The sequence below is a fragment of the Pocillopora damicornis genome, chromosome 13 (genome assembly GCF_964200805.1).
Source record: "Pocillopora damicornis chromosome 13, jaPocDami1.2, whole genome shotgun sequence".
NCBI classification, from domain to species: domain Eukaryota; kingdom Metazoa; phylum Cnidaria; class Anthozoa; order Scleractinia; family Pocilloporidae; genus Pocillopora; species Pocillopora damicornis.
In genome coordinates this window covers 9,820,978-9,834,238 of record NC_142682.1, presented here as the reverse complement: position 1 = coordinate 9,834,238, position 13,261 = coordinate 9,820,978, and the positions used below count along the sequence as shown (strand labels likewise).

General features: G+C 42.2%; 1 protein-coding gene across 1 annotated transcript; it reads right to left on the bottom strand.

Moving 5' to 3' along the window:
• Positions 1–2,533: 2,533 nt before the first annotated feature.
• Positions 2,534–3,566, bottom strand: LOC149035409 (uncharacterized). The gene has a single exon (XM_089191982.1). The coding sequence runs from the start codon at positions 3,564–3,566 to the stop codon at positions 2,667–2,669; it is 900 nt and encodes a 299-aa protein (XP_089048108.1). The 3' UTR covers positions 2,534–2,666.
• Positions 3,567–13,261: the final 9,695 nt, after the last annotated feature.

The following is a 13,261-nucleotide window of genomic DNA, read 5'->3' as shown; positions in this document are numbered from 1 at the left end:
CAGAAACATAATACTGAAAACAACGTAACTTAGCCGAAGGCAAACGAAAACGTTCTATTGAGCAAAATGAGATAAAAATCAGCATGACTCGCTGAAAACTGGCAGAAAACCTTTTCCCGGTGCAATAACGCTGGGAAGAGCCCAATTTTACGGCAAACAAACCCAAACATGTTTCTCCTCTAATAAAGCTAAACGCAGCGTATTTTAAACACAGAAAGGCAAAAACGCTGGTTTTTGTGATATACGGCTCAAAGATAATCTAATTTAGTTGCCGACAAACCAAAACATTTTTCCAGTAATATAGAGCATGGAAAGTGTAGTTTGGTTACGAAAACAGAGGTAAAGGTTGTTCTCAGAAAAAGGATTCTAAAACAGCGTCACTTAGCCAGACACAAGTAAAAACGTTGTTTTGAGTAAAATGAAGTAAAAAGCCAGGGTGACCCGCTGCAAACTGGAAGCAAACCTTTTCCAGGTGCAATAATGCTGGCAACGACACAATTTTACGGCAAACAAACCAAAATATGCTTTTTATGCTATTTAGCTGATTCCAACGTGTTTTAGCAACAAAAAAGCAAAAACGCTTTTTTTCTTTTTGTGATATATAGCTCAAGGAAGCCCAGTGTTGTTGTTAACAAAGCAAAACATATTGTGGGTGCTATGAAGTTTGAAGCTTGAACACGTGAAAATGAGAAACTCAAAAATAGCGGCACAAGTAAAGCTGATTTCACCTCCGTCATCGAAGGCCTACGCCTATTTGAGGTAACTCCAACGAACCCTTTTTATACAGGTCATGGTTTTTGGCTTTAAACGTCCAGAAACTTTGTTGACTAGGTAAAACAGGGAATACACATTGCTTTCAACTGACGGTTTCCCTGTTCCAACCAGCTCAAACTAGCCCCAACTCCCTGCAAACGCACCAAAACATATTTTCGATAAGTTAGAGCGTCAAAAACCTATTTCATGTAGGGAAATGTGGCAAAGGTTGTTCTAAGAAAGCTAATACTGAAGCCAGTGTAACTTAGGGCCAAGTCGCACTAGAGGACAATTTCAGATTTGTCCAGGACAAATCTGACTTGAAATCGGCCAGTGACAAAAAAATTTGTCCGGAAAGGTACAGTCGCACTTGAGAACAAAATCTGTGAACAAAACATCACACCATGCTGTGAGCGTCACGCAGTTTCCCGCGAAGCAGCCTTTACCCGCTGTTTCAATCCACAAACCGCGACACGAGGGATCTCAAAATGTTTCCACGAAGAATTCTAGCAATAATATTTTTCTTCTATTTTCTGGTTCTTCATCAGCAAGCAAATATCAATATCAATTTAATGATATGTTGTCTGTTATTAATATAGAATTTACGTGCACAAAACATTCTAGTGACACGATGTATTCGCCGACAACGAAATCGTTATCGAAGACAAGCACCATACTATTGGACTCTTCCTCGTCCAGTCGAATCGTGGTTCGAGATCTATTATGCTGATCGAACAATACCTGGGGACTACTTTCGAAGGCTCTTACGAATGAACAGAGACAGCTTTGATTTGTTGCTCAACGTAATTCGTAACCGGCTGACGAGACAGAATACAGTTCTGCGAAATTGCCTCACTCCTGAAAAGGTCCTTGCTTGTGGTTTGCTTCACCTTGCACACGGAAATTCATACGAAACAAAAGGACCTGCGCTAAACGTCGGCAGAACTACAGCAATAGAGGCTTGTCAAGACGTGGTTGAGGCTCTTTATGACTTAAGGAATGAGTACATCGAATTCCCAACAACAGTGGCCGAGACAATGAGGTGTATAGAGACATTTACGGACAAATCACGACTTCCAAACATTGTTGGGGCCATAGATGGCACTCATATCAAAATAGTTGCTCCTAGAGACAGTGCTGTTGATTATTTTAGTCGAAATCAGCAACATGATTTCATTATTCAGGCCGTTGCTGACGGTAAGGGATTATTTCTTGACTTTGCAGCGGGTTATCCGGGAAGTATCCACGACGCTAGGGTATATCGAAACAGCTCGTTTTATCTAAGAGCAAGCAACGGAGATATACTCAAGGAACCCGTTGAAAGAATCGGCATCACAGATATTCAGCCTTACCTGGTAGGAGACAGCGCATACCCTATTTCCCCCTGGCTTATGAAGCCTTATCCTGAAGCGACGCGTGACCCTGGCGAGATAACATTTAACAAGGAACTGTCGTCTGCACGAGTAACCATCGAGTGCGCTTTTGGCTGCCTCAAATGTCGTTGGCGAATTCTACAAAAGCGGTTGGATAGCAGAATAACTTCTTCTGTGAAGATTGCCATTGCTTGTGCAGTGCTGCATAACTTTTGCATTAAAATTGGGCACGAATGGGAGGATGATTTTTACGATGACGATGATGACCGCGGAAACGAACAGAACAATGACTTAATGCAGGACGGGGAAGATATAAGAGAGTTGCTAAAAAACAGTCTATGATTCTTCAAATCCCTTTTTAAAGAGAAGTGTGTGATAAAGATAATTTTTGCATTTACAACAAGAAATCAGTTCAAGCAGTACATTCATTTGTTTCCATAATTTCGTTTGATCGATTCGCAACATAAACAATAACATGTCTTTTGATAATGGTCGATAATGATTGTCTCCCAATAGTCCAAAACAGTCTTGAATTAAAGTTCAGTTGTCTTTCTCATTCTGTTGGCCAAGGATTTTCACAATGGAGCCCATAAATTGGTTCATCATGGCTAGCTGCTGCGTCTGTGATTGTTGCAAAGAATCCATAAATGCTGTAACTTTCTCCCCCTGCTGCCTCATATCCTTTAGAGCCATCTTGAACTCTTCGTCGCTGTCATTATCAGGAGCTTTGCGTTTCGAAGCTCGTTTCCCTTTCTTTGACGCTCTTCTCTTTTCAGCTGGAGTTTGTAGCACATTGGGGCTAGATGAAGTACTGTTCTCGCCAGTAGTATCACTTGATTCAGCTACAATTTGGGGGGCACTTTCGCCGCTGATCCCCGCTTCGGCTACATTATTGAAGGTTACTAGGTCGCGGCATCCAAGGATCTTATCGACCTCATCGTAGTAGACGGATTTCCTAAGGTTTCCCCCTGTTTGGTTTTTGTTCCAATCTTTTGCATTCTTGTATCTTTCTATGATGTACTTCATTTTCCGAATACATTTGTCGGCCGTCTTGTTGGACTGTAGCGCTTTCGAAATCTTCTCAGCGATCCAGGCCCACGTTTTCCTGCACTCTCTGCTTTCTAACTGATCGTGTTTTTCAGCCCATAGTTGGACTAACAGTTTTTCCTCATCTTTAGTCCATCGTTCCTGGGCCTTCTTGTTCTCGGAAGATGTACGGCGCGAAGAAGTTTGGGATGATTCCGGCATTGAGCCGTCTTCGACGAACGGAAAGGATTCTGACAACGAGCCAGAACTTGCGGTTGAAGGAGATGGGCTTGCAGTTCCTCGATCATTAAAATTGTAAGTGCTAGGCAACGGATATATCCATCCTGGTGGATATTGAGGATATTGTTGCCCCATTTCATACGGAAAGTATTGGTTGCCCGTGGCTGGATTCATGTTGTTGCGAAATGAGAACGTGACCAATTTTGCCGCGAAGTCTATAGCATAGAGACTCTGCTACATATCACCTGTCAAATCATTTCCGAATTAAAACACCCTCGCTATTGTTTTCCAAAATTTGTCTCAATTTGGCCTGCTCCAGAGGTAGTCGACGGCATCTTTGAAGTTTGTCCGCCCGCGACCAAATTTTGTCCTTTGGTGAACAAACCGGTCGCACTTGGTTTTTCATTGTGATGACAGATTTTTGACATAAATAAACAGTTTTGACCTCTAGTGCGACTTGGCCCTTAGCCAAAAACAGGCTAAAACGTTTTTTTGAGGGCAATCAAAAAAAAAATCAAGGTCACTCCCTAAAAACTGGAAAAAGAAATCCATTTACCGGTTCAATGACGCTGGAAAGAGCCCAGTTTGACGCCAAACAAACCAAAACATATTTTTTGCGTTATAAGGTTGAGTGGAACGTCTTTTAGCAACCAAAATGCAAACACGCTGTTTTTTTTGCGATATAAAGCTCAAAGAAGCCCAATTTCGTTGTCAACTAACCAAAACATATTTTCCGTCTGAATGAAACTTAAAACAGCGTGTTTTCTCGCAAAAAACCAAGATCGCTGCTTTTTGTGACATAAAGCTGGAAGCTTCTAATTTAGTTGCAACAAAACCAAAAGATGGTTTGGGTAAGATAAAAGGTCAAAAGCGCAGTTTTGGTAGGGAAGAAAGGAAAAGCCTGTTCTCAGAAACATATTGTTGAAAACAGCGTAACCTAGCCGGAAAGAGACCAAAACGTTTTGTTGAGTAAAATCAGGTAAAAATCAGCGTGACTCGCTGCAAACTGGGAGAAAACCTTTTTCCGCTGCAATAACGCTGGGAACAGCCCACTGTTACGGCAAACAAACCAAAACATCTTCTTCCTGCAATAAAGCTAAACGCAACGTATTTCAAACACAGCAAGGAAAAAAACGCTGTTTTTTCTGACACAAGGCTCAAAGCAGCCCAGTTTAGTAGCCAACAAACCAAAACATTTTTCCGGTAATATAGAGCGTCAAATGTGAAGTTTGCTCACGAAAGAAGAGGAAAAGGTTGTCCTCAGAAGGAGGATTCTGGACCAGCGTAACTTAGCCAAACAGAAGTAAAAACGTTCTTTTGAGTAAAATCAAGGAAAAATTGGGCGGACTCGCTGCAAACTGAAAGAAAACCTTTTTCCGGAGCAATATCACTGCAAAACACACAACTTTACGGCAAACAGACCGAAACATTTTTTTTTTGTGCTATAAAGCTGAGTGCAACGTGGTTTAGCCAAGTAAAAGCAAAAACGCTGGTTTTTGCGATATAAAGCTCAAAGAAGCTCAATTTCGTTGCCAACTAACCAAAAGATATTTTTGGTGCTATAAAGCTCATGCAGCGTGTTTTCCAACGAAAAACTAAATGGCTGCTTTTTGTGACATAAAGCTTGAACCTTGCAATTTTAGCTGCAACTAAACCAAAACATGTTTTCGGTAAGATAAAGCGTCAAAAGTGTAGTCTACTTACAAAACCGAGAAAATGGTTGCTCTCAGAAAGATAATGCTGAGAACAGGGTAACTTAGCTAAAACAGGCTAAAACGTTGTTCTGAGTGCCCTCAAGTAAAAATCAGCGGCACTCGCAAAAGACTGGAAAAGAAGTTCATTCACCGGTGCAATAACGCTGGAAAAAGCCCAATTTGACGGTAACCAAAGCAAAAACATGTTTTTGGTGCAATAAAGCTGAAAACAGCGTATCTTAGCAATTAAAAAGGGAAAACGCTATTGAGGCTGTTCTCACAAAGATGATGCTGAAAACAGCGTAACCTGGCCAAAAACTAGCAAACCGTTGTCACTTAGTCAATCACAAGAAAAAACGTTGTTTTGAGTAAAATCAGGAGAAAAGCAGGGTGACTCGCTGCAAAGTGGAAGAAAAGCTTTTTACCCTGCACTTACGCTGGAAACAACACATCTCTACGGCAAACAGACCGTTGTGTGAGTGCAACGTGTTTTAGCAAACAAAAAGCAAAACCGCTGTTTTTTGCGATATAAAGCTCAAAGAACCCAATTTGGTGCCAACTAACCAAAACATATTTTCGGTGTTATGAAGCTTGAAGCAGCCTACTTTCCGGGGGAAAACTAAATCGCTGCTTTCTCTGACATAAAGTTCCAAACTTTCAATTTCGTTCGCAACAAACCAAAACATGTTTTCCGATTGTTTTTGAGGGTCAAAAGCGTAGTTCAACTAGGAAAAGAAGGAAAAGCCTCTTCTCAGAAACCTAATACTGAAAACAGCGTACCTTAGCCGAAAACAAACAAAAACGTTGTTTTGAGTAAGATCAAGTAAAATCAAAGTAACTCGCTGCAAACTGACAGCCGGACAATAACACTGGAAACAGCCCAATTTTACCGCAAACAAACCGAAACATATTTTTCCTGCAATAAAGCTACACGCAGCGTATTTTAAACAGAGAAAGGGAAAACGCTTTTTTTGTGTGTATGTGTGTGTGACATAGGGCTCAAAGCAACTTAATTTAGTTGCCAACGAACCAAAGCATTCTTTGGGTAATGTACAGCGTCAAAAGTGTAGTTTGGTAACGAACAAAGAGGAAAACATTCTGCTCAGAAAGATGATGCTGAAAACAGCACAACCTAGCCAAAAACAAGCAAAAACGTTGTTCTAAGTAAAATCAAGTCAAAATCAGCGTCACTCGCTGCAGCCTTGCAAAACACCTTTTCCCGTTGCAATAACGCTGGAAACAGGGCAATTTTACAGAAAACAAGCGAACACATGTTTGTGGTGCAATGAAGCTGAAAGCAGCGTATTTTAGCATTTAAAGAGGGAAACGCTACTTTGTCGTAAGATAAGGCTTAAAAGCAGTTTAATTTAGTTGCCAAAAGACCAAAACATGTCTTTGGTGCGATAAACCTTGGAAAACCGCAGTTTACTTACAAAAGAGTCCAAAGCGTTGTTCGCAGAAAGATAATGCTGAAGACAGTGGTAACTTAGCCGAAAACAGACGAAAACGTTGGTTTAGTGAAATCAAGTTCTACTTAGGGTGACTAGCTGCAAAGAGGCGGAAACGTGTCTTCGGATACAGTTAAGCTGGAAACATGCTTTTGGTGCGATAAAGCTGAAAGCAGCGTATTTTAGAAACCAAAAGGCGAAAACGCTTTTTTGTGAGCTTTAACTCACAATCGCCCGGTTTAATTGCAAACAAATAAAAATATGTTTTCCATTCGATAATGCTCAAAACAGTGTAAGTCGGAAGTTCCACTCAGATGCTGCGAGGCTACACCAGTAATTGCTTAGGGTTATGGTTAGGGTTAGGTTTTGGGTCAGGGTTAGGGTTAGGGTTAGGGTTAGGGTTTGGTTTGGTCAGGTTTGGCTAACCCTACCTGTTTGTAGAATCTTTTCATGTGCAGATATACAGCTAGAACCGGGGACTGAACAACAGATAAGAACTAGAACAGATGGAGGTTACGAACAGAAGCCCTAAAATCCTGGAGGGGTGAAAAGAAGTACAGGGGACTTCTAAGATAAGTATGGCTCATTCCCTTGTAGTACCAGAGGCAGGACAGACTCTTGTTCGAGTGGCCGGCTTCTCCGACAAAGTTCTCACCTTACGATCACATCTCCCTGTTGCTGAATACCATACCGTCAGCGGTGTAAGTGTCAGGGCTACTCCTACCCAAATTGGCAGTCGTCCATTAGCACCTAACCATCCATGCTGGTTAGTTATAGACAGAAAATATTGAAGATGATAAGCAGGAAAGTACAGAAAGAGAGAATAGAAAGGCAAAAGTTATCCAGCCAAGTTCAGATGGGCTTTCAGAGGGGCAGAAAAGGCAATTTTCCCTACTGATAGACCAATATGAGGGCATATTTGCGATTAACAATTCTGATTTAGGATAATTAGATCTTATGGAACACGACATTAACACTGGTGTGAGCATGCTCCCATTAAGCAGCTGCCTCGTCGCATACTACCGCACCAGAGGGAGATCATACATCAACAGCCGGACGAGCCGCTAGCGAATGGTAGAGTTGAAGAGTCGCAGAGCCCCTGGAGCAGTCCGGTTGTTTTGGAGACATGATGGAAGTTACCGTATGTGCATAGATTACTGCTAACTGAATTTGTGTACATCGAAAGATGCAAATACCGTCAGCGAGGACCGATGATGTCTTGGAAGCGCTGGGCGGTGGCCAATGGTTTTCCTGTCTGGATTTGGCGTCTGGGTATCGGCAGGTGCAAGTAAAAACAGAGGACAGACCCAAAACAGCATTCTCGACCCATCGTGGACAATTCCAATGGAGGGTTATGCCTTTTGGACTCACGAGTGGGCCAGCTCGTTTTACCAGATTGATGAATGTAGCACTCAGTGAACTGACTTCGACACACTGTCTTGCGTATTTGGATGATATTATTATCTGGGCCCCTTCCCTCGAGGAACATCTGCATCGCCTACGGTTCTTATTTGACAGGATACGAACTGCTGCTCTAAAGCTGAAGCCAACTCTTGTTGTCTCCTCAGATGGCATCAAAACTGACCCTGACAAGGTCGAGACTGTCAGAACTTGGCCAATCCCAGTAGACATCAAAGAGCTTCAAAGCTTCATTGGTCTTGCCATTACTATAGGCGGTTTATTTCTGGATTCTCGATCGTCGCAGAACCGCTCTACGAATTGTCGAGGAAGGGTGTATCTTTCCAGTGGCAGATGGAACAAGAAAGTGCCTTCAATGAACTGAAACATCGCTTGACCATTGCACCCGTCTCGGCATATCCCGATTTTAGTCCTGATGCAGGATTATTCGTACTTGACACAGATGCCAGCCAACCCCTGGGCACTGGCGCTGTTTTATCTCGATTGCACCTCAATGACACTGGGCGTGTGATAGCTTACGGGAGTCGTTCTTTGAATGAGCAGGAAAAGAACTATTGCGGCACTCGATTAGAGATGCTAACTCTGGTAATCTATATGGACCATTTTCGCTATTACTTGGTGGGACAAAAATATCGCCTGAGGACTGATAATCACTCATTAGTCTGGGTAATGTCTCTTAAAGAGCCTCAAGGGCAAGTGGCCCGTTGGCTAGGGCGCTTACAGTATGACTCTGAGATACAACGTCACCCGGGGAGGTAACACAACAATGCAACAACATGGGAATTGGCACAAGTTGCACAATAGTTAACTGCTTGAGGTAGCTCAAATGGTCAAACTAGCTACACGTTTTTGACTGCACGATGAAGCTGAATTGGTTCCAATAGTTCAAATTGTCTAACTGCCTTAATCTATTCGACTGGCCAAAAACATCAAACCAGCGAAGACTGTTAATCTGACAGCAAAGAAAAAGCAACATCTTTCTCGGTTCGTTGAAGGAGTTCAACTTGTCAAATTTGCCCAAGTGGTCTAACTGCACAGGATGCATAAAGCTTTATAGGTTCGATCTAGAAGTCTCCACAATGTAGCTAAATTTGTCCAAGTGGTTGAAATGGTCCAAGTAGCTGAAATCGTTCCACTGGTTTGGTGGTCAAACTAGTGAACAAAGTTGCAGAATCTATCGTAATTCGTTGAAGTCCTTCAAAATGTGAAAGTAACTCATAATTCTTGAAACTGCACAGAAACTGCACAATCTAGCTGAATTGTTTCAAGTAGTTAAGATTGTCAAAGTAGCCTCATCGATTCAACTGATTGAAAGGTCAAACCAGCAAAGACAGTCAAACTGCACAAATTGCTCATTCTATACGAATTGGTTGAAGAAGTTGAAATGGTCAAACTGACTGATACGGGCTAATCACACATAATCGTTCAAAAGTCAAACTAATGTGGACAATCATGCTCCAAAAATAGTTGGTTGAAATGGTCAAACTAGTTTAACTCGCTCAACTGCATAAACCGCAAGATTTAGCTGAATTTTTTCATGACAAATCAGCTTAATTGCTTCGACTATTGCAATAGTCAAAGTAGCGGAAACGGTTAAACTGCACAAATTGCACTCTCTATCTCGACTAGCTGAAGTAGGTGAAATGCTCGAACTAGCTTAAATGCTTCAACTGCACAATATGCACACTTAGCTTAAAAGTTTGAACTGCAGAAACGGCACAATCTATCATACATGGATGGAACGGTTAAATAGTCCAACTAGGGAAGACTGGAAAAAAAACAGCAACGAGTTAGAACTGTAAAAGTTAGAAATGCGAGGAAGGCTGAAGAGAGAAGAAAAAAAAAACAAGGAAGGACGGAAGAAAAGGACAGACAAGAAAGGATGGAAGAGAAGGACAGACAAGAAAGGATGGAAGAAAAGGACAGACAGGAAAGGTGAACTTTGATATCACCGAGTATCTTAAGTTGGTGTTTCCATTTCAGCTAGCAGATGCTGATAAGTGTTTCTTGCACTTTGAGAAAGTATCTGGCAATCTTAAGTGGCCCACGGATTACTTGAATTGCACAAACTGTACAATCTAGCTTTAATGGATCAACTGGTTAAATAGTCAAACTTGGGAAGACATTTGAGCGAAAAAAGGAGAAGAGGACAATATGCGCAACAGGTTTAATATGGTGAATTGCATAAACTTCACGATCTAGCTATGATGGATCGAATGGTTAAAAAGTCAAACTAGGAAAGACAGTGAAACGGAAAAAAAGGCACAATCTATCTCAATGCAATTCAACCTATTAAAGTAGTTGTGGATATTGTCCAGTTGAACCATTTAAGCTAGTCTGACCAATGAAAATACGTCAACCAATGAAGATGGAATAATGATTGTGGATGTATGAAAATCATATATGGGCACTGCGGTGAAGAGACGAATATACTGTATTTCTTGACCAATAAGCCGAGACCCCAAAAGCTAGGGCCCTTTTAACAGACTTGTGTTGTCCAAAAGAAAAAGCAAAACCATCAGCTACAAGGCGAGAGCAAAATTCTTGATTGTAACAGGCCATTTGAGTAAACGAACCTCACGGAAAACATTAGCAAATGGCTGATATGATAGAACAACAGAAATACACATGGAAATTTCTACAGTAACTTTATAGCCATCCTTTCCTCTTTTAAAAGCTAGAAGCTCAGTAGGTTCTGTCGTGTCGGTCATTGTTAAAACTGTCTCTGTTTTGATGCTACTTTTCGACATAGAAAAAGTTTGTCAGACATAATTATTCACCAAAGAAGAAATAATTCTTTGCCAGCTTCAATAATGACCGGGGATTAATTTCAAATGATACAACAAAGGATTATGCCGACAGAAATACCGGAGGTCCAGCAAACTCGTTACATGAGGTCACACAACTCGGGTAATCTTCAGGGTAAAAATTTGAATATTTGAGCGGTCCAACGAAAAAACTCATTTCTCACAACTAATATATATTTTCACAAATAAAATCACACCACAAGGATCAGGACATATTGGGCTACAAAATATGAGAGTAGGAGAGAAAACAAATTTTGGGCGGCTCGCTGCTGTTCGTCTGATGCATGTTGACATTAGCTCTTAAGATCATTTAGACATAAGGACCAAAACATCTACAATTAAGTTTGTCTCTAGGCACTGGCAACAATGCAAGTGCCTTTTCTCCTGATTTGAAGTCACGTTCTACAGCATCTACATCATACTTCTCTTTCAAAGACATCTCGAAAGAACTAAGATTAGCTTTAGCTAACTCACAAGCTCTAAAACGCTTACTGCAAAAATCTGAATCATACTGCAAGAGATTCGTAGACTCAGTGCTGCTAGATAATAACTTCTTTTTAAGCAGTTTAAGAGGTCCTCTCACAGTGTGCTCGAATACGAGCTCGAATGGACTGAATCCTAGAGACTCCTGTACTGTTTCAGCTGCAGCAGACAGTCGTAGATGGCTACCCTCGTCCCGATCTTCCTCTCTTTCGAAACGGTAGGTCCTCATCATGTTCTTCAGTGTTTGGTGCCATCTTTCGAGAGCTCTTTGACTTTGAGGGTGACATGTGGTTGACACATACTGTGTGACTCCAAGCTCGTGCATGACGTGTTGAAATATGCCACACAACATTGGAACCTTGGTCAGACTGGATAGAACTCGGGAGACCTACCGCTGTAAAGAGCTTGGTTAAAGCTCTGACTATGACCTTTGCACTGATATTTCTCAAGGGCACGGCTTCAGGAAATCTACTGGATGCACACATGATGGTCATCAAATACTGGTGTCCAGACCTCTTCTTAGGTAGTGGGGGTCTAAACAATCAACAATGATTCTTCTGCTGGATGGCTCTTGAAGGGCTGGTAGTGGCTGTAACGGTACTTTTGGAACGATCTGATTCGGTTTCTCAGCCATCTAACAAGTGTGAAACGACTTGCAGTATTGCGCCACAACTTTTCTTAGACTGAGCAGGTAGAAATGATCTAAGAACCTCTGTCAGGTTTTGTTGACACCCAGGTGGCCAGGCAAGGGGGTCTCATCCGCTGTGCTTAAAACGTCCGGTCTGTGGGTGTTTGGGACAATCATCTGGTACTGGACAGCCCACTCCTCTTCTGTGGGAACATCGGGTGGTCTCCACATTTTCATTGGCACTCCATTCTTCGTAAAGTAACAGGTGGGGTTCTGAGATACCTCGCTTTCACTAACACTTCTTGAAAATATAGCTGAGACTTCCGGGTCTCCGTGTTGTTCTGCGATGAGTTGAGAAGTTGACATATTTTCGACCTGTTCCATTAAACGTTTCTCAGAAAGTACTTATACTGGCTGAGAGAAAGAGGGATTCGGTTGCTCGTCCGTAAGGACCTGGCTGATGGCGGTGTCAGCTAATGTTACCTCTTTTGTCTCTGGTTTCTAACCTCTTACTTATGGCTCGTGTCACGACACATTATGGGTACAGACGGAGAATTCTCCTCTCTACTGGCTCTGGAGACTTTTCTTAACCACGCTTGTCGGTGACAATAGCATTGACAACTACTGGTGTAGACTGGTGTACACTGTATACGGTGGCACCGGGGTATACTTGGAACCGATTCCTCTTATTAGAACACTCGCACAAGTGGAGGACTTCTCAGAAAACACCAAAGTGAGGCTCCAGTGCCTGTCAAGGTCTTGATTGGTATGGAGTTGGACGTATCAGTTGACAATGACACCGAACCATCGTGGGTGAAGGGCTGAAAAAGATCCATGACAGATTTGCAGGGGCCACTGACTTCACTCACAGCACTTGCTTGAGTCTTCTCTCTTAGAACTTGGGGAGGGGGGGGTGTATCTTCACCAACAGCAGTTAAAGACAATGTCTTAGCGAGAAAACCATCACGCTTAGGCGCCACTCTCCACTTTTCCGGGAGGCTAGAAAGCAGCCGACCAGCTTTTCTGGAAAAGTAACATGTCGGCGGCTTGATGAGCTTACCTCGATCAAACTTGTTCTGTGTTGACCATGAGGAGCTGAAACGATTCCCGTAATTGTTAGCAGGATTGTGCTTTGGATGTCCTCCGTCATTCTGCCGACTTCTCTGGTTTTGCAAACCATCGTGGTACCGAAGGAGGCAGAACTCTAGCGGGTGAAGTTTGAAGCTGATGGGGTTTTTCCATGAAGTTCACTTTGTGCCTCAACCAAAGCTCATCTGCTAGTCGTACACCTTTCTCTAATGTTTGTGCTTTTTGCTCATGGACGAACGTTCGGACATCACTGTGAATGCACCTCTTAGACTCCTCTATTTAAATCTAGCTGTCACTAACC